This window comes from Amblyraja radiata, chromosome 27, assembly GCF_010909765.2.
Source record: "Amblyraja radiata isolate CabotCenter1 chromosome 27, sAmbRad1.1.pri, whole genome shotgun sequence".
Lineage (NCBI taxonomy): Eukaryota > Metazoa > Chordata > Chondrichthyes > Rajiformes > Rajidae > Amblyraja > Amblyraja radiata.
In genome coordinates this window covers 15,852,903-15,872,387 of record NC_045982.1, presented here as the reverse complement: position 1 = coordinate 15,872,387, position 19,485 = coordinate 15,852,903, and the positions used below count along the sequence as shown (strand labels likewise).

Below are 19,485 nucleotides of genomic sequence, written 5' to 3'. Positions count from 1 at the left end.
ATTTTATTTATATGTGATTTTGGGCGATAAGCATGTATATTTTAAGCTCTTTAACAGAATGTAGACTACCAGCGAGGTTAATAATTAGTACTCATTGCCAACTGAAATATTGTCTTGCTTGTGAAATGGTGTCAGTGTTATTTGGGACATTTCTGGGATCTGAATATTGACATTTTAGAAGTAGTGATATATATGAACATTATATTTCCCTCCGGGGATGAATAAAGTTTTATCGTATCGTAAACTTTAATATCTGGAACAATAATAAAGGGAAAAATGAAGGACTTTTGTAGTCTGCTCAGAAGAATTTATTGACTTTCATTTTTAGTTCAATTAATTTTTATTCCAAAAGGAAGCATTAAGTGGATTCAATTGTGCTATTCAAAAACATTTGAAAAGTACTGAAAAGAAAAAGGCAGGCCTACAGAAGTGGAACAAGTCGAATTGGCCTTGTATACAGTCAGCACACGCTAGTTGTGCCAAATTGCCCCCTCAACTGCTGTAATCTGTGGTTTCCAAGGCAAGATGTTGGATGCTCAAAGGAATTTTCCTGGTGGTGGTCTCCCATGTGCCTTGCCTGTAAGGATGGTACAAATTGAGAACCAGGGAATTCCTATCAAAACCTCAATTGCTACAAGGCATTTTAAAGATTGTATATGTTGCAGTCAGTGTGCCAGTGGTGGAGTGACTACATTTTCATGGTGGTAAAAATAATATCATCAAGCAGATTGTTTTACTGTGGATGATGCTAAGATTGAGGTGGGAGATTGCAACCTTCACGTGGTCCGACCTGTTTCGACGAATGCAATCAACCTGGCGTGCACAATCAAATAGAACAAATTGTCCAACAGCTTTAGGTTGCGCACGTCTTACGCAAGAAGATGCTAAGATTGGTGCAAGTAGTACTGACGTCTGCCTTATCAATGGGAACAATGTGATAACAAAGTTTCTTGCTGCAGAATAGCTAGTAATTATATGGCTGCTCTATACTGGTTATCACATACTTCTGCTGTTGTTGCACTAGTCACGTGCAGAATGGCATGTAATCTCAGTTTATGCGGACCAGCCCTCTTGCGCCAATTTCAAAGAACACACGATTTGAATAGAGAATTTGAATTTTGAAAAACAGATGTTTGTACAATAGGTTGTGTACTACACACTAATTACAGTGATCAAGTTTCACTCTGTCACAATACCAAGAGAGGACATCAAAGCACAGAAAAAGGCTCTTGGACCACCACATACACGCTGATCTTTTTACTCATCTACAATCATCTCATTTGCTGCACAAGTACAATATTCTCCTGCCTTTCCTATTTAGATATTTTTCCCATGGCTCTTAAACATTAATTTTTATCTAATATTACAACAAAATTGGTGATGTGACAATGAAGAAGAGACAAAATGCTGGAGTATCTCAGCAGGACAGGCAGCATCTTTGGATAGAAGGAATAGGTGATGTTGCGGGTCGAGACCCTTCTTCATACTGAGAGTCAGGGTAGAGGGAAAAGAGAGCTATGGAAGGATAAGGTGTGAAAGCAAGTGATCAAAGGAGAATGTAGGATAGATCATTGTTAACGAAGGTGATAACGAAGCATACGATGTAAAATTTAATCAGGACAGTCAGACTGGTCGGAGAACTAAGATGGGAGAGGGATGGAGAGAGGGAAAGCAAGGATTACGAAGTTAGAGATGTCAATATACTGCTGGGTTGTAAGCAGCCCAAGCGAAAAGAAGAAGATTGTTTAAAGCTACAACAGAATATAGATCAGTTGATTTGTTGTGCGACGTGTTGGCAGATGGAATTTAATCCTGCCAAGTGCAAGGTGATGCATTTTTGGAAGTCAAATGGGTAGAACTTGTTCAGTAAATGATAGCACACTATGGGATGTTGATGATCAGAGAAACCTTGAGGTCCAAGTCTATAGTGGCATGAAATGGCATGGAAGTCTCTGGAATAGTTAAGGTGGTGAATGGCATGCTTGTTCAGTGATCGGGGCATACAATATAAGGGATGGGATTTTTGTTGTAACGACAAAACATTGATTGGGCTTGGAGTATAATGTGCAGTTCTGGTTTTGACAATTAAAAATGCCCCCAAATTCTGTGAAATCCTTCCATTCTTCTGGCAGTTCTGAGGAAGGGTTTCTGACCCGAAACATTAACCAGTTTTCTGATCAAGGAAACTCCTTGGCTGGTTGCGTTCTCCTAGCATTTGCGTTTATCAGATCCAACTTTTACGCAAGCAGAATACAAGCATCTAATAAGCATAGCATGCTATCCATTTATTACATGTCGGTTATCTTTTCTAAATGATCCTCCCTTAAGTCGTCCTTCAAGCTGACACTACTAGATAACAATCACACGTCATTTTCTACTTTTCTCCAGGCATTCCATTGTTATTTGCAGCATCACTTCTCTGATCCATAACTGTCTTAGGAAATCTCATACATGTGGATCGCTATTACTCTCCCCTCATATGTTAAGCATATACTCCAAAGCAATGGAGTCGACAGTTTAGATTTCCAACAATGCTGTCTGTTCTTAGAATCACAATCAAACTGATACAACATACAGAGGCCATTTGGCCCAGAGTCCACATTAACCATCGCGTCCATTTTTATATTATTCCTACCTCAATCTATTTTATTCTTCTTACATTCCCGTCAACTCCCTCTAGATATTTGGAATGTGGCCAGGACTGAACCCTGGTCACTGGAACTGTGAGGTAGAGGCTCTTTAGTTGCGCTGCAGCTAGTCAAGCAGCAGTTCTTGAATAACATGTGTATATGTATATATATATATATATATATACATACACATATATACATACACATATATATATATATATATATATATATATATATATATATATATATATATATATATATATATATATATATATATATATATATATATACACATATACATACACATATATATATATATATATATAACCCAAAAGGTACATCATTCCTGACCAATGACAAATCAACTCATTAGACTAGACAAACCCAAGTAATCTAGAGAAGAGATGAAAAAGGTAAAGAAATTGGGATATGGGTACAGCCTAGGAGAAATCTAAAAAGATCCCAAGACTGAAAATGTACTTCAAAAATCCAATTATTTTTGTATCTAATTTGCTTGTAATTTAAAGGATTATCAATGTGTACAAATTAACTTTGAAGTTGAGTTTCTATATTTCGCATAGTGATACATAGCCTCCATCTATCCTCTCTCTCTCTCTCTCTCTCTCTCTCCCCCCCCATATCCATAACCCTCGAGAAGCCAGTGAATTTGATAAAGCCAGGGTGCTGATAGCTGAAAATTGTATTACATATGCATTTGAAATTGCCCTCTTTTAATTATTTTTACACAGGGCACACTCGATGTTGAAAGTTAGATGCATGCTTGAACCCCATTGGAATTATTTGGGAACTAGTATAAAAAAAAAAATCAGTGCACCCAGTTCTTGTAACACTATTAAATGTAAAAACTGTACAAATCCTCTTTGGCAACTATGGTTCCTTACATTTCACAGTACAGAGTTCTGGTCAAGAGACCTCTTCATTCAACAACCCGAAGATGGATCCATATTCCATGATGCAGTAGGTCTCCTCATTTCTTGTAGACATCCTTATCTTACCTTTTTCCAAATAACAAAATGTTACCGCAGGCGTAATGTTATGTCCTACTGCCATTATGGATTACAGTTAGATATTTTCACAGGCAGCAAATTAGATTCAAGATCTGAATACATCTTACATTAGGTTATCTTTATAATGTACACTAAACAAATCCTTACAGTTACAACTATGTGGGAAAAGGAGCACTTATTGTATATCCCTATCAAATAAATAACAGCTCTGTTAACTAAGTTTATAAATATTCCATTTACTGGGTAATTTATTATTCAGAGCAAAAAAAAGTTTTATTCATACAGTGATTCCTGGTGCAAATATTTAGAGAAATAAACAGTGTTGATCAATTGTGTAATTTCATAAATGACCTGAACTTTATTTTCTAGGTATCAGGTACCGTGGACTGGCTGGATGCATGGCAGATCCAAGCGAAAGAATTCCAAAATCTTTCCACTCATGATATAGAAATTCTGGTCAAAGTATAAAGTTCCAATTGTATAAAAATCCTGAGTCAAGCATGGGATTGCAATGTAACAATCCCTTAATATTGAGGTCTGTATCTGCATGTAAGCATTTGAAAGAAATCCACAAAAATTGAAGAATTTAGTCGATTATTATGGTAATGTTACATTTTCCCCATTTGTCATTGACTGATTTTACAGTTTGACATCAAAATTTCCCTTCAACATTTTGCTGGTGTTAGTTGACACTAATCTAGTGGGTGGCTACCCACTTAATCCTTATAGCTTGTTTTGTGCCAGATAATAAATACGTTTCCAGTACAAAATCCTTCAATGCTGACTTTTACCTTTCAGATTAGAAAGGCAACAAAGATTAGAAATACACAAAAGTTTTTATTTCCAAGAGTCCTGGAGTGAGGGGCGGGCAAGAAAGAGGAAAATGAACCAGCAAGTATAACAATTTCTGGGACTTCCCTCTACTTTGGATTCTGTAAGAAATTTTTAAAAGTACTATTTTCAATTCCAATACAATGGCAGTAGGTCCAATTGTTACAGCTTACACGTGAACCCGCAATATTAGAAGTTCCTTTGATTTCAGGCAATGCTGCATGAAAGCAACCATAATGCTATCGTCTCTGAAGACCAGCTGTATGCAATATTGTTGGCTCATGCTGACCTTGGCTTAAATTTGGAATTCCAGTCTGTAATGGAAGTTGCACTGTGTAGGCGTAACCAGGATTGGGATAATGAGAAGAAATCGGGTAGAGATGTTCATATGCTGGATACTGCGTATACAGGGCTACATTGGAATCCAGATATGAAGTGGAGGGCAGAACCAAGCCAGGTTGAAGGATGGTCTGTGGGATCAGGTATGGCCCAACTCTGGAAAAAGATTGATAAAGATTGATCAGAGTACTAATAATATTCAATAGGATTTAAGAAAAACATGCAGATAATATAAAACCAGTTAGATTCTGTAATTAACATTTAAAGAAACTCCTCAATAAAAGGTATTTTCTAAGATTAATCACTTACTCCAGGAGTTCTATTTGAAAGTTATTGACATGATATGACTGTGAATGTGCAAAATGGATCTCTGCGGGTGACGGTGGGGGGGGGAGAGAGGAAAGAAGGGATTGACGATCAGAAAAATAAATTCTGAGGGATTAGGATAGTGTGGTGTGCACAAGTTAATGGCGCTGAAAAATATTATTATTTAATATGAATACCAAAAGACCAACTATTCTCAAAAGATCAAAGAAACATGCAGCACTAACCAGAAGTCCTGTCTGTGAGGACTTAATATCTTTACCTGCTTGACAGCAGGATGCTTACTCTGAACTCAACAAGCTTGGAGTTAGGAATTGTGCAATGGTCACTACTCAATCCTACAGAACTTCAAAGCTTTATTCATATTCATAGTCCAGATATTATAAAGAGGGAATAGCCATTTGGGAGAGATTCTGATAGCTTGGAACAGTACTTCAAAAATCAACACCTTCACAGAATAGGGGGAAATGTAGCAAATTGAAAAACATTTGCTTTTGCTTAATATGTGAACCAAGGTTTTCCTCCAGCTTGGTCTCAGAAAATATACTAATGGATGATTTCCCTTTTCCTTAGGGAGAGTTAGTGCTTGCATAAACACAAAGCACTTCCACAAATTAATCCAAGCAAGGTTAGAAACTCAAGTGTTCAAAATAACTATTGCTCCAAAGTAATAGTAATTTTACCAAGAGCTGAAATGTCCCAATTTATTTTGAGTTTCGTTAAGTCTATGTGTATTGAGTTGATACCATTGTATAAATCTCGTACAACAGATTTTAAACAAAAACTCTATTTTCTTACGTACCAATACATTGTATTGTCGGATAAGCGCACAGAAAAGAACATGCTTACTTACCCATAAGGTCTCTGCATCAGAGCTGAGTGAACTTGTTGTAGGCCAAGACTTCCTGACATGCAAGGGGAAGAGAATTTATTAATAAATAAACAAGTTCTTTGTTAACCTGTGCAGAGATTGTATTTAGGCCAGGTGTGTTCAACCAAAGTACAAATAAACATCTCATCTTGACTAGATTCAGTTCGTTTCTTCATATTGAATGCATTGGAGATCTTGATTTTTATTCACCAACATTCTATTAAGCACCAGCAGTTATGATGGAACTGGTTTTAACTGTGATACCTCTTGCACTCTGATCAGATAGCTTGTTGCCAGTTGGGTGACTTGCCTGCTAGAACCATGGAACTGTTGTTATACAGTGTACTGAAAGCAGCACTGTGGCTAGTAGCAGTACTACTACCTCACAGCACCATAGACCTGGGTTCAATTCTGACTGTATGGAGTTTACATGTTCTCCTTCTAACTACGAGGCTTTCCTCCAGGTGTTCAGGTGTTCTCTCGCATCCCAAAGATGTTCTGACTGATACATTCACTGGTCACTGTAAATTGGCCCTGAGGTGTAGGTGAGGAGTAGAATCTGGTGGGAGTTAATGATAATGTGGAAAGAATAAAAAATGGGATTAATATACAATTAGCTTAAATGGATGGTTGATGGTTAGCAGACTTGGTGCGCTGAATAGGCTGTTTCCATGTTGTTTTTCTCTATGACAGTATCTCAGTAAGTCTTGAAAGAAGATAAAATTTCTAGCAATAAGCAATCTAAAACCCAATCAGATAGAACACAAGACATGAACATAGAAATGGGAAGAGTCTAAGTGAACAGAGTATCTCCTGAACATACAGATATTTAGTAAAACCTTACAAGAGTTTTCACTTGCATTCTCTTCCCACATTTCCTTACGTCAAATCTACACCAGTTTTCAGGGTAATCCTATCAATCAAATCCCCCATGTATTTCTCTGTAATCTTTAGCCCATTAACTCGCCTGATTCTCCCAACTCCACCTCATTTACAGTAGGCAATTAACTGCACAAACCAGCATATCTTTAGAAAGTGGGACGTAATCCACCTGGTCTCAGGTCACGAACAGAGAGACAGCAACGTCATTGTTACTGCACCATTGTGCGATGCACCAGTATACTTTTACCTATTTTCAGAAAATGGATACATCCTGCATTAACAGCTCTCCGACACTACTGCCATGATCAGGTACAGTATGTTTTCGCTATTTCACCCTGCCAAATGTTCCTACTCTCAGAGATGTGAAACAACAGGTACTCTAGAACAGAATCTGAGAATTGAACAAAACCTGATGGGTAGGGTTGAACAAATCAAACCTGTAGTCTAACGCAAGTTTTCTGGATAAAAAATCCTTGCAGTACTACTGAACATTACTATGTTCATTATTTCAAATAGGATAAATAGCAACAATTTGGGAATTGTAACATTGCGGGGGAGCAATCATCAGTATTAGTGATTATCGTGGCTCAGTCAACCATTTGGTCTGGTTACGGGTTGGCAATGTATGTGGCCTTAACAGCACCCATTTAAAAAAAATAAAAAATCAGCTGGAATTTATTGTACACAACTAATATCCAATAAATGACTATAGGCAGATATGATCTTTTACAACGAAAGCTGCTGCAAGTTAGAGATCAAAATGGTACAAATCGTTCTCGGGGTTTCCAGGATTTGTTTGAAGAGAACTGTTTCAGAACCAGGAAGTACAAGTAAAAAATTAAATCAAAGGAGGAAGCAAAATAAAGATAATAAATGTTATAAGGGTCCTCAAGCTATTAAAATCCAAAGCATTTATCTCACTTCGAAAAGTTGATTTTCAGGGGATGATGGGTTTAGACTTGTCAAAAAAGTCAAAAAGGGACAGTGTCTAAAATAAGCCAGGTTTCTCAGTCTGGTTCATTCCATATCTAAATTGCAAATACAGAACAATGTACTTGAATGAGGAATCGATCACATTGCTATCTTTGGCTGGCCCATTTTTGTGCATCTCAGACAACATTGTGATTTTGTTTTCATATGGACTGTACTTTAGCAGTTTTCCAATTTGCATATAAAATTGCAAGCATTGATGGCTCACTTGCTTTTAGAACTAACTTCTGGGCCTTTATTTCAATTATACACACATACATATACACACACACACACACACACACATATCTACAAACACACTTATGAAATAAATTGATTTATTGAGAATAGTCTTTGTGCTTTATTACCAGTTATATTTGATGAAGCTAAATCACATTTCATACTGTAGGTTAATTGGCATCGGTAAAGATTGTAAATTTTCCCTGGAGTGTAGGATAGTACTGGTGTATGGGGATCGCTGGTCGGCACAGACATTGTGGGCTGAAGGGCCCGTTTCCACGTTGTATCTCCAAACTAAACTAAAGATCCAGAATCAGACAGTAGGGAATTTTCACAACCAGTAAATTCTCATGGATGTCAGGATTGGACTGCCCTGTTCCAAACAATATCCAAAAAGTGAATGTATGTGGACAGATCAGGATACAGCTGAACACTAGAATAATTCTCTATATTTAGCTGAGTAATAGCATGGGAACCGGACAACCTCCTGCAAACAATGAAGGAAAACATCCCAGTTTACTTCAAGGGGACAGACACAGATCTTTGGGAAAATAAAAAATCTGCTTGAGAGAAACCATACCCAGCTTAAATTGCCCAATGCCACCCACCAAGCTCTTTATTACCATTTCTGTCCCTCTAGTTTTGCACAAAATTAGCTCCCCAAGGACGTTAAAACATACCTGAATGTACTGTGCGTGGTTTGGCACCAAGATAAGCTAGGTTTACATTAGTCTTTCTTCCATCAATAATGGGATTAGGATCTTTACATGCCCTCTCTGCTGCAGCCCAATCTGCCATGGTGACCTGTGATTCAATCAATAGGGTTAGGAGGGAGCAGGAAATATAAAGAAACATTGTTTTAAATTTTAGGGATTAGTTCAAGCAACACTCAGCACCAAGACTCTGGGTTTGGCCCTAACCCAAGGGCTAAACAATCAAAATGCAAACACCATTGCTTGGCTTTTCAATACAGGCAACTCTTGCAGGAATAAGGGTTCAAAGAGTAGCACTGGACTTCCAGTACTTCACAGTGGGCATATTTTCCAGCCCTGGACTCCCCTTCCAGTAGAGGGCTCTCCATAGTTAGTGAACGGAGGGGTTGGGCATACCTCATATCTGACGCTTTAGTGTTGTACCATTAATGAAGCAAAGTGGAATCCATAGGCATGCAAGAGAGATAATGTTGTTTGGGGATAAGGAAACAAGGAGAAGGGGAATGGGATAACTGGTCCATTAATCATGGCATTAATTTGACCAGGTCATCAACTTCCATTTAAAAAATGCAAGTTCACACAAATATTACTTATCTTTATTTCACAATCATATTTTAAGTTAATGGCTTAAGCGATGTAAACAAAATTGCATTAAAAAAAATTAATGCGATATTTAAAGTTTTCAAACAACCTGAATATCTTAACCATTTAAAAGGACTTTCACAGCACAAGCTGCCAGGGGCTCCCAGGGCAGTGTTGGGGAGATGCAAGACCTGCATAGGGGATGGCTATAGAACTACAGTCAATGCCGTTGGGAGCCTCATGGCTGCAAAAGGTTAATTCAATTGTAGGAGCTGTGCAGTGTTGGTGTAGGGGAAGTTAGAAAACAACGATCATAAGGAGAGGGTTGAATCTTATACAATCTGGCCCATTGGGGAGAATATGGCACCAAATAATAATTACACTGAGGCAATCTGGTTATTTGCCTCACAGAACTGAAACATTGTGGCCAGTTGGAAATCTCTATCCAGCAATGACTAATTCAGAAGGAAAGAACTGCAGATGCTGGTTTAAATCGAAGGTAGACACAAAATGCCAGAGTAACTCAGCGGGACAGGCAGCATCTCTCCAGAGATGCTGCCTGTCCTGCTGAGTTACTCCAGCATTTTATGCCTACCCAATGACTAATTCAGCATGGTTTGAAGATTATACTATTTCCCATTGAACCACAGGGGGTTACAGCAAAGAGGTAGAGCTTGTGACCCATGTGTACACCAGCTTCTTGCAGGAACGCTGCACAACTAATTAAACAGCAATACCACTGCGCCCTCTTGCTTCAAATATCCTATTTTAGCACGTAGAAACAAGGAACTGTAGATGTTGGTTTACACGAAAGGACACAAAGTGCTGGAGTAACTCAACGGGTCAGGCAGCATCTATGCATAACATGGGATAGGTGCCATTTCGGGTCAGGGTCCACCAGTCAGAAAAAGGGCACAACATGCTGGAGTAACTCAGCGTGACAGGCAGCATCTCTGGATAGAAAGAATGAATGACGTTTCAGGTCGAGACCTTTCTTCAGACTGAAGAAGGGTCCCGACCCGAAACATCACCTGTCCATATTCTCCAGAGATGATGCCTGACCCACTGTTATTTCAGCACTTTGTATTTAAATTTTGTCACTGTATTTTAATACCATAGGATTATATATATTTTTTTTAATGATTTATGAGGAAACCGAGTTGAAATTAAAGATTATTATCTCACCATGAAGGTCTATGAAGCAGCAATATCATATATAACAGATTGTGAAATCATTGCTGTAATAATTTAAAAGTTTTGCAAGATTTTGCTGGTTCCACTTCACTCGATTTCTCTATTGCATCATGAAGTACATTTTTGTACATACTTTGAAACGAGTTAATAATTTACAAGATAACCTATAGCTCTTGATCTATGTGACAGATTTGTACCACCAATTCATCAATTAAAGGATATTGAAGTTAGCCTGTCTCGTCAAATTTGGGTACATCAGAATTTGATCCAAAGATTGTGAAGAATACAATAGCAGATAGATAGTCTCACAGGACGAACAGGTTCAATGAGTGCAAGAAATTATGGATTAAATCTTTTGGAAATAAGGATATGAATATGTCAAGTACACTCAAGAGCACCTGGCAGGGGCATTAGCAAATAAATGGGGTGTTTGAACAATATTAAACCATATAAAGACACAAGGTACACACAAGGATGCACAAAGGCAATTTTAAATGTGGAAGATTTTAGTTAAACTGAAAAAAGTAGAATAGATAAATTACATTGCATAGTCACTAGAGATTATGGTTCTCGCTTGGAAGACCGATATAATTTATAACGACTTCTTTTTTGCCCCCTGTTGCTTCTCACAGAAAAGGAAAACGCTAAAGGACATTTTGTTATCTTGAAGAATTATCAAAGGTGAATAAAGATAGATTTGCACTGCATAATTTGTGAGCATTGAATATAGAGATAAATGACAATAAAAATGTAAATGGAGAGATGCAGTTATTATGAAGAGGGTAGTTAATATGCCATTGCAACAAACTGTAGAAATATTACTCTTAGTAAAAATGTATTTGAAAACTGTTTAAAAAATAAAACTATTAAAGAGGCTGGGAAACAGGCAGTGGAACAAGATTAGAATATGGCTTTGGGAATAATCATCTACAGTGATGGGCAGAATAATTATACATAATTTGGTTCAATTACTTCATTGCTTCTAACACCAAGTAAAACATTTGCTGTTTGAACCTGGAAGATTTCCTGTATTACAAAACATTTTAAGGACCCTGTACTACAGACAGAATACCAGCTCACTACTTGATTTGACGACTACATGTTTATTCTTTATAAAATTAATTGGAGTTGATCATCTCCATTTTGCATGGAAGCAACTGGGCACATCCTAATAATCATTCTGTCACTTCTACCTCCTTTAAATAATTGTTATTTTTAAAACTTGTCTCAGTACCCCCTTTTTCCCATGCATAATTGTCCATTTTAGTATTTAGTTGGTTCCGAATTCCATCCTATCAAAATGTTACATTCTCGTAGATTTTTAAAACATATTTCTCTATTTTTGCCAGTTTTGAAAGAAGTTATTCCATCAATAAAGCTAAACAGCACAGACACAGGCCCTTCAGCCTAACTCATCCATGCCAACCAGAGCTAATCCCACTTGCCTGGGCCTGTCCTTCACCCTCCAAGCTTTTCGTATCCATAAATCTGTCTGTATCTTTTAAGTGCTGTAATTGTACCCAACTCTACGTCTTTCTCTAGCAGCTCACTCCATGTAAGAACCACCCTCTGCGTGGAAAAAGACTACCCCTTAAACCTATGCCCTCGTGTTTTAGACTCCCCTACTCATGGAAAAGACTGGCTATTCACCCTTCTATGTTCCTCATAATTTTATATCTCTCAATATGGTCACCATCAACTTCTTACACTTCAGGAGCAAAAGACCCACCTTATACAGCCTCTCCTTACATCTCAAAACCATCAGATCAGGAAACATCCTCAAAGTTTTTTTGTAACCTTTCCAGTAACCTTTCGTAGCATCACGACCTGAATTAAACACAGCGCATCAAATGTGGCCATACCAACATCTTACGACTTCCCAACTCCTGTATTCTATACTCTGATCAATAAAGAAGTGTGCCAAATGTGTTCTTCCTGGTGCTATCCACCAGCAGCATAGAACAATGTATCAGCACCCCTAGTCTCTCTGTTCTGCAACACTCTCCTGGACCCTACTGTTTATTGCATAAATCCTGCCCTGGTTTGTTCTACCAAAATGCAACACCGTACATTTATCCTAATTAAACTCAATCTGCCATTTTTCCAAAATTAAATCCACAGACCTCTCTTCACTTCCTTCACCCCTCCCCCCAACATCACCATAGTTTATTACATGGTGTTTTGAGCAGCCAGTTTCTTTTCATTCACATTGTTGTGGATTGGCCTCTGAACTACATCCAACAGATCCCCCATCTGTTCCTTGATCATCACCGATTAAATTTTGTACAATAACCAATTTTAACTACACCTTAAAAATGTGACTACGTAGGCTTCTTCTACATCCAGGCCCTGAAGTTTGGGAGACTATAAATTACCCCTTGTTCGAGAGGTAGAATTTAGATGGGGGGGGGGGGGGGGGGATTGGTGAAAATAAAAGGGAATAGTGCAGGTTTCATGCAAGTGAGTGTCTGATGGTCAGTGCAGTCAGTGGAACGAAGGGTCTGTTTATTTATACATTTTAGACTGCGTATTTTCAGCTTTTCTTTAATATTTTTAGCATCCCTTGTATTTCATACAAGTCTAGGCCACGTGACCCAAAACTCGTGTCTGCGTCTGTATTCCTCGACCTATTTTGTGTCAATTGGCTAAGAGATCACGCAAAGTAACGTGTTGACTGCCTCACCTGGTCACTCCTTGGTGGCATCGGCTAAGTAAATACACAGAGAGGAGGTGGGAAATGCAAATGTGTGTGTGTTGCACTAACATTAGTGAAGGGCTTGTCAACAATCTCCGTTGGGTAGCACCAGAGCTACCAAGGGAGATTTAGCCACCGAACTGGCCTCCATGGGCCTTTGACCCCGCTGCCCTCTTAACAAATTCGATACTCACAAACCCGTATCCTCGAGAACGCCCGGTCAACTTGTCCGTTATCACCGCTGCTTCTTCAATCTCGCCGAACCGCTGGAAATAGCGCCTGAGTGACACCTCATTGGTGTGATACGGTAACCCACCCACAAAGAGCTTCCGAAACACCCTGTCCTTATTCATAACTGGCATCGGGTAGGTGAGGGGAGAAGAGGCACAAGAAGATATCATGAAACAATTACATTTTTTTTAACAAACCCACACAAGAACTGTGAGATGATTGTCAATAATTAACTCGTTATTGTAATTAATATCATGTTTGGGGGGGAAAAACAGAAAGCGCTGTTTTTTTTGTTTTTTTTTGCTATGAACTGATCTCGCAAATAGACACACTTTAGAGTAAAGGTCTGCGTCGCCACTCACTGCCCGGGGTAAACACGAGTCCGCTGCCCGATTCACCGAGTCTTTGTCTCGCCACTCGCTTCTCCTCACAGTTGCTTTTGTTTCTTTGTAACTCACAATGTAGCCACAAGGGAGCCGGGGAGCCCGCCCCCCGTCGCCCCATTGGACAATCCGCCGCCTGTCCCCGCCTCCCCGACCATATCTACCACGCTATTGGCTGCTCACCATGTCCATCACCGGCACGACCACCTACTTCCTTTTACCGGCAATCAATTCACAGCATCCAAATCGGATTTAAACTCACACACCCTACAGCTATCAAATAATAACATGTGCTGGTTGATCCCCGGTTATTTATTGCTGATAACTACATAATATGTTTAACATCACTTCTATTCCCCCCCCACCCACCCCCTATATGTAATGAGCATGTGGAAAGTGGAGGGTGATGGGAGAGCGCTGACGCCGTCTGCTGGAGTGAGGGGTCACTGGAATATTATTATCAATATTATCTGGTCAGTGGGTCTGGTATTCCGGATAATTTATTTCATGATGCTGTCCCCACCCCATCCCAGCCAATAACTCTTTCTGGCTTAAGCCCTCCCTTCACCACCTCCAGTTTAAATTCCATTTGGAATATTTTGGAGGACCAAGAAACCAAGAACCAAGAACAAGAACCAGCCCCCAATTTCTTCCCAGCTGCAAGGCTACGGTGTTTTATCGAAGTCATTTTTCGTGGTTGAGCCAAACTGCCAGTATCAGTGGTAGACAAAAATGCTGGAGAAACACAGCGGGTGAGGCAGCATCTATGGAGCGAAGGAAATAGGCAACGTTTCGGGTCGAAACCCTTCTTAAGACTGATGGGGGGGGGGGCGCAATATCAGGCAGTATCAGTGGGTCATTTAGTTTAGATCAGCTGAAGTCAGCATGGATTTACAAATGCTTGACTAATCCTTATGGATTTTTTTTGTGGATGTCACTAGGAAAATGGACAAGGGACAGCCAGTAGATGTAGTGTACCTGGACTTTCAGAAAGCCTTTGATAAGGTCCCACATAGGAGATTAGTTGGCAAAATTAGAGGACGTGGTATTGGGGCAGCCACAGTGGCGCAGTGGTAAAGTTGCTGCCTTACAGCAAAATGCAGCGCCCAGTGACCCGGGTTCGATCGGCGCTGTCTGTACGGAGTTTGTACGTTCTCTCCGTGACCTGCGTGGGTTTTCTCCGAGATCTTCGGTTTCCTCCCTCATTCCAAAGACATACATGTTTGTAGGTTAATTGGCTTGATAAATGTAAAAATTGTCCAGTATAAAATTGTCCAACTTCCAGTATAGTCCCTGGCGGACTCTTTGGAAGGTTCAAGGTACAAGGTACTGACATGGATAGAAAATTGGTTGGCAGACAGGAAACAAAGAGTAGGGATTAACGTATCCCTTTCAGAATGGCAGGCAGTGACGTGGGGTACCGCAAGGCTCGGTGTTGGGACCGCAGCAATTTACAATATACATTAATGACTTAGATGAAGGGATTAAAAGTAACATTAGCAAATTTGCAGATGGCAGTGTGAACTGTGAGGAGGATGCTATGAGGATGCAGGGTGACATGGACAGGTTGGGTGAGTGTGCATTTATCCACATGACATGCAGTTTAATGTGGATAAATGTGAGATTATCCACTTTGGTGGCAAGAACAGGAAGGCAGATCTGAATGGTGTCAAGTTAGGAAAAGGAGAAGTACAACGAGATCTGGGTGTCCTTGTTCATCAGTCACTGAAAGTAAGCATGCAGGTACAGCAGGCAGTGAAGAAAGCTAATGGCATTTTGGCCTTCATAACAAGAGGAGTTGAGTATCGGAGCAAAGAGGTCCTTCAGCAGTTGTGCAGGCCTCTAGTGAAACCACACCTGGAGTATTGTGGGCAGTTTTGGTCTCCAAATTTGTGGAAGGACATTCTTGCTATTGAGGGAGTGCAGCGTAGGTTCACGAGGTTAATTCCCGGGATGGCGGGACTGTCATATGTTGAGAGAATGGAGCGACTAGGCTTGTATACAATGGAATTTGGGATGAGAGGATATCTTATTGAAACATAAGATTAAGGGATTGGACACACTAGAGGCAGGATACATGTTCCCGATGTTGGGGGAGTCCAGAACCAGGGGCCACAGTTTAAGAATAAGGGATAGGCCATTTAGAACGGAGATGAGGAAAAACATTTTCACCCAGAGAGTTGTGAATCCATGGAATTCTCTGCCGCAGAAGGCAGTGGGGGCCAATTCTCTGAATGCTTTCAAGAGAGAGTTAGATAGAGCTCTTAAAGATAACAGAGTCAAGGGATATGGGGCGAAGGCAGGAACGGGGTACTGATTATGGATGATCAGCCATGATCACAGTGAATGGCAATGCTGGCTCGAAGGGCCGAATGGCATACTCCTGCATCTATTGTCTATTGAATCCCGACACATCCACATAGGGGCGATGGATACCTGGTTGTCATTCCCACAATTGAAGAACTGCAATTTTTTAGTTGCCCAGATCAGCACATTCAAGATGAATTGGCTTTCAAACTTAAGCCCTACAGTTTTCTATGGTCTTTTAAAAAGGTTGCACGAATTGCATGTTGTACAATTCTTCAATAATCTCTAGGCTTGGGTGAAAAGTGCCAAGAGTTACTGCAGAGAATTTTCGAGAGAATGACATCCCAACTTGTGGGTGGAATGATTAATGTATAATGATATTTAAAAAAACCCATCAATATTCCCTGCTCACCATAGACCAGAAACATAAAGGGACCAGCTTCATAAATAACATGCATGCAAAAGTAGGCTCCAGTCTGAAGCATGTGACTTGCCTCCTCTGAGTCATTCCACCATGTATGGAGTATAAGTCAGCAATGCAATGTAAAACTCTCCATTTCCTGCAGCACTCAAGAAGCTTAAATGACGCCCAGGACAACGTAATCTACTTCAGTGAAACTCCACCCTAACCTCTCAGCATTCACTCCTTTCCCCATCATCTGTAAGATACCCAGAAATAACTCACCAAAGGTATATGACAGCTTCCCAAATCTGTAAATTCTAACTGGAAGGACAAGAAAATGCAAGGAAACCATTAACCACACACCATTAAGATTCGAACATACTTGCACACTTTCTTTGGAACTGGGTCAAAATCCAAGAATATTTGCCCAGCAACACTTTAAGTGCACTTCCACTACATGGGCAGCAAAAGGTTTAGGTGACTTTACTCCAAGAGCAGTTCAGTACAGCATTGGAAATAAATACTGGCCTTGCCAGCTTTCATCATAATAAAGGTCGGTCTTTTATGGTCCTTGCTCATGTGACTTCCATTTCTTATACAGGGTTCTCCCTTTGGCTGTGGCTGGTGGTTGTGACTAATTTGCCTTGCAAATATCCATATTAGGCTATCTACGTGAAGAAAATGTATTGTTCCAGCCATAGCCAAGAGACATCACTTAGCATATTTGTTCCACAAAATGTAGTCTCTTTTTTCTGATTTTTTAAATTTATTAGCGATTTCAAAAGACAAGAAACTAAAAGACACACTCCGCCCTCTGAACTCTTTCCATTCATACAGGAAGTATTAATGTTTGTAGCAGTTGAGAGCTTTATTCATTTTAAATTAGGGCACTAGCTCTGTCCATTAGAAAACAAAAATAATGTTAATGTCATTTAATTTTTCCAGAATTAAATAAGAATCCTTATGTATTTCAGAGATACGATCAGACAAAAAAAAACCCAGCTTAAAGTGACAAAAAGATTTTTAGAAAGAAAATCTAAAGACTTCATTAAAAAGGTGAGTTTTAAGGGATGTCAAAGAATGAGAATGATTAATTTTAAATCATGGGACTAAGATACCTGAAAGCATGTCTGCCAAATGCAGAATTATACAAAAGCCAACAGAATCAGTTAAAGAAACTCTTCAGAGCGTAGGAAGGCTGTGGACGTTTACAATACAGGGAGGGGAGAAACTAGGGAGGGATTTTGAAAGTGAATGAAGCCCAAGATTTTCATTGGTCTATTTCAAAAGACAGCAAACCTACTGTAAAGGGAAATATTCAAATGTGGTTAGTGCCATTTGTAGCTGCACATACCTAACCAAAACAGTATATCAATAATGCAATGGGACAGAGCACGTACTTGGTGCTGCTTGACTAGCGGAGCGTTTCCAGAATCTGTAGTATGTTGCTCTGGGTCCTGATCACATAGTCACGTCCCTTTTGCCTATGTATTTTTTTGTTAAAGAGGGCCAAACAAATTAATGACAGAATTAGCAAACTGATGCTGGGCTGATGCCATGTACTGAGCAAGGACAGCGAGCTGATGAGAAGCCAGGCCACATGACAGCAATCAGATGGCCAGATGATATAAGAGTGGTATAAGAGTCTTTTTGATGGTATAAGAGTATTTTGCATATATTCATCATATTTATACGTTAGAATCATGGAGCACTATATCTTGGAAATGCAGCCTTTATACCACCAAATCCACACCAACCATCAAGCCCCCATTTACAATAATCCCATTTTATTCTGTTTACATTCCTATCAAACCACCTCCCGGATTCTACCACTCACATTAGCAGCAAGTAACTAGTCAACCTATGGGAGGTGGGAGGAACCCACATGGTCAGAGAAAGATTGTGAAAACATCACAAAGAGAACACTGGAGGTCAAGTTTGTGCTTGGGTCACTGGAAGCATGAATTAGCAGATGACAAACTAAACCACTGTCTATCCCTAAATGTCTCTTAACAGAGGAGGCGCTTGAAAATCAACAATTGAGCCAAGATCAATAAGGAAAGCCTTTTTTCTTCCATGAAGGACATTTATACAGCAGATATATTTCTGCATAATCTGGTAGTTTCACATAATTATGATGATCTTTTTAATCCCTTTAAATGTACAAATTATTTAATTACGTTGCTATGTTAAGAGTTGAACTTGCCTCTGAATTAACATCCAGAACTTTGGGTGCTCTTTCATTAACTTAATCACAATGCACTTATAAGGCTGGTCATCGCTAACTGACTTCTCAATCAAAATGGTCTGGATGTTGGTGGGAACCAGGTCCCTGGTGTTAAAGTTGATCCATTAAAATATGCTGCTGCAACTAGAATGAGCAGAACAAATAATGTGGGAGAAACCATGAGTTGACACCATAACAAACTTGTAGGATAACGTGCTCAGGGAAGAAATAACTTTGACAAGGAAAGTCTTTTCAAACAAAATATAAAAATTTTGTATGCAGTGGTATCTGAGAAATAGAAGAAACAAAATAGTCTAAAGCTTTTCTGGCAACTTATGCAACCTAGAAGGCAAAAACAAAATTTAAAACAGCAACAGGGAACGTTTGCTCCAATAACATCAAAAAAATTAAGTTTCAAAAACATGTGCAGGTGGTCCCCCAACACCTATCCAGTCAGGTTTATATATAATCCGAGATAATCTTGTCTGCCTTTTCAAACGTGAGATAAATGGACTTACTAGCCAAGAAACACCATATGTTTGATATCTCTTCACTCATTTTCCATAATAGATCGCAAAAGAGCAATCAGCGAAGTAATGCTCTAATTATATTTCTACCCCATCTCCTTTCAATTTC

At 39.4% G+C, this 19,485-nt stretch overlaps 1 protein-coding gene across 3 annotated transcripts; it reads right to left on the bottom strand.

Annotated features, from left to right (window-relative positions):
* Positions 1-3,761: 3,761 nt before the first annotated feature.
* On the bottom strand, positions 3,762-14,018 carry LOC116988489 (RNA-binding protein 24-like). 3 transcript variants are annotated; one of them, XM_033045247.1, is made up of 5 exons: positions 13,892-14,018; positions 13,493-13,653; positions 8,795-8,918; positions 6,006-6,057; positions 3,762-4,984 (listed from the first exon to the last, which is right to left on the bottom strand). In XM_033045247.1, exons 2-5 carry the CDS (start codon positions 13,649-13,651, stop codon positions 4,729-4,731), a joined length of 591 nt encoding a protein of 196 aa, XP_032901138.1. In that variant the 5' UTR covers positions 13,652-13,653; positions 13,892-14,018; the 3' UTR covers positions 3,762-4,728. The 3 variants fall into 3 exon arrangements, with proteins under 3 accessions (XP_032901138.1, XP_032901139.1, XP_032901137.1); XM_033045248.1 differs by having other exon boundaries at positions 13,862-14,005; XM_033045246.1 differs by having other exon boundaries at positions 13,493-14,001.
* Positions 14,019-19,485: the final 5,467 nt, after the last annotated feature.

What these genes read in the sequence shown, in the direction of transcription:
- LOC116988489 (XM_033045246.1), bottom strand. Translation starts at nt 13,699, where the DNA reads ATGATATCTTCTTGTGCCTCTTCTCCCCTCACCTACCCGATGCCAGTT. An exon ending in GTTCTCGAGGATACGGGTTT is followed by an intron (nt 8,919 to 13,492) that starts GTGAGTATCGAA and finishes ATTGAATCACAG; the next exon opens with GTCACCATGGCAGATTGGGC. An exon ending in CTGATGCAGAGACCTTATGG is followed by an intron (nt 4,985 to 6,005) that starts GTAAGTAAGCAT and finishes ATCTTTTTCCAG; the next exon opens with AGTTGGGCCATACCTGATCC.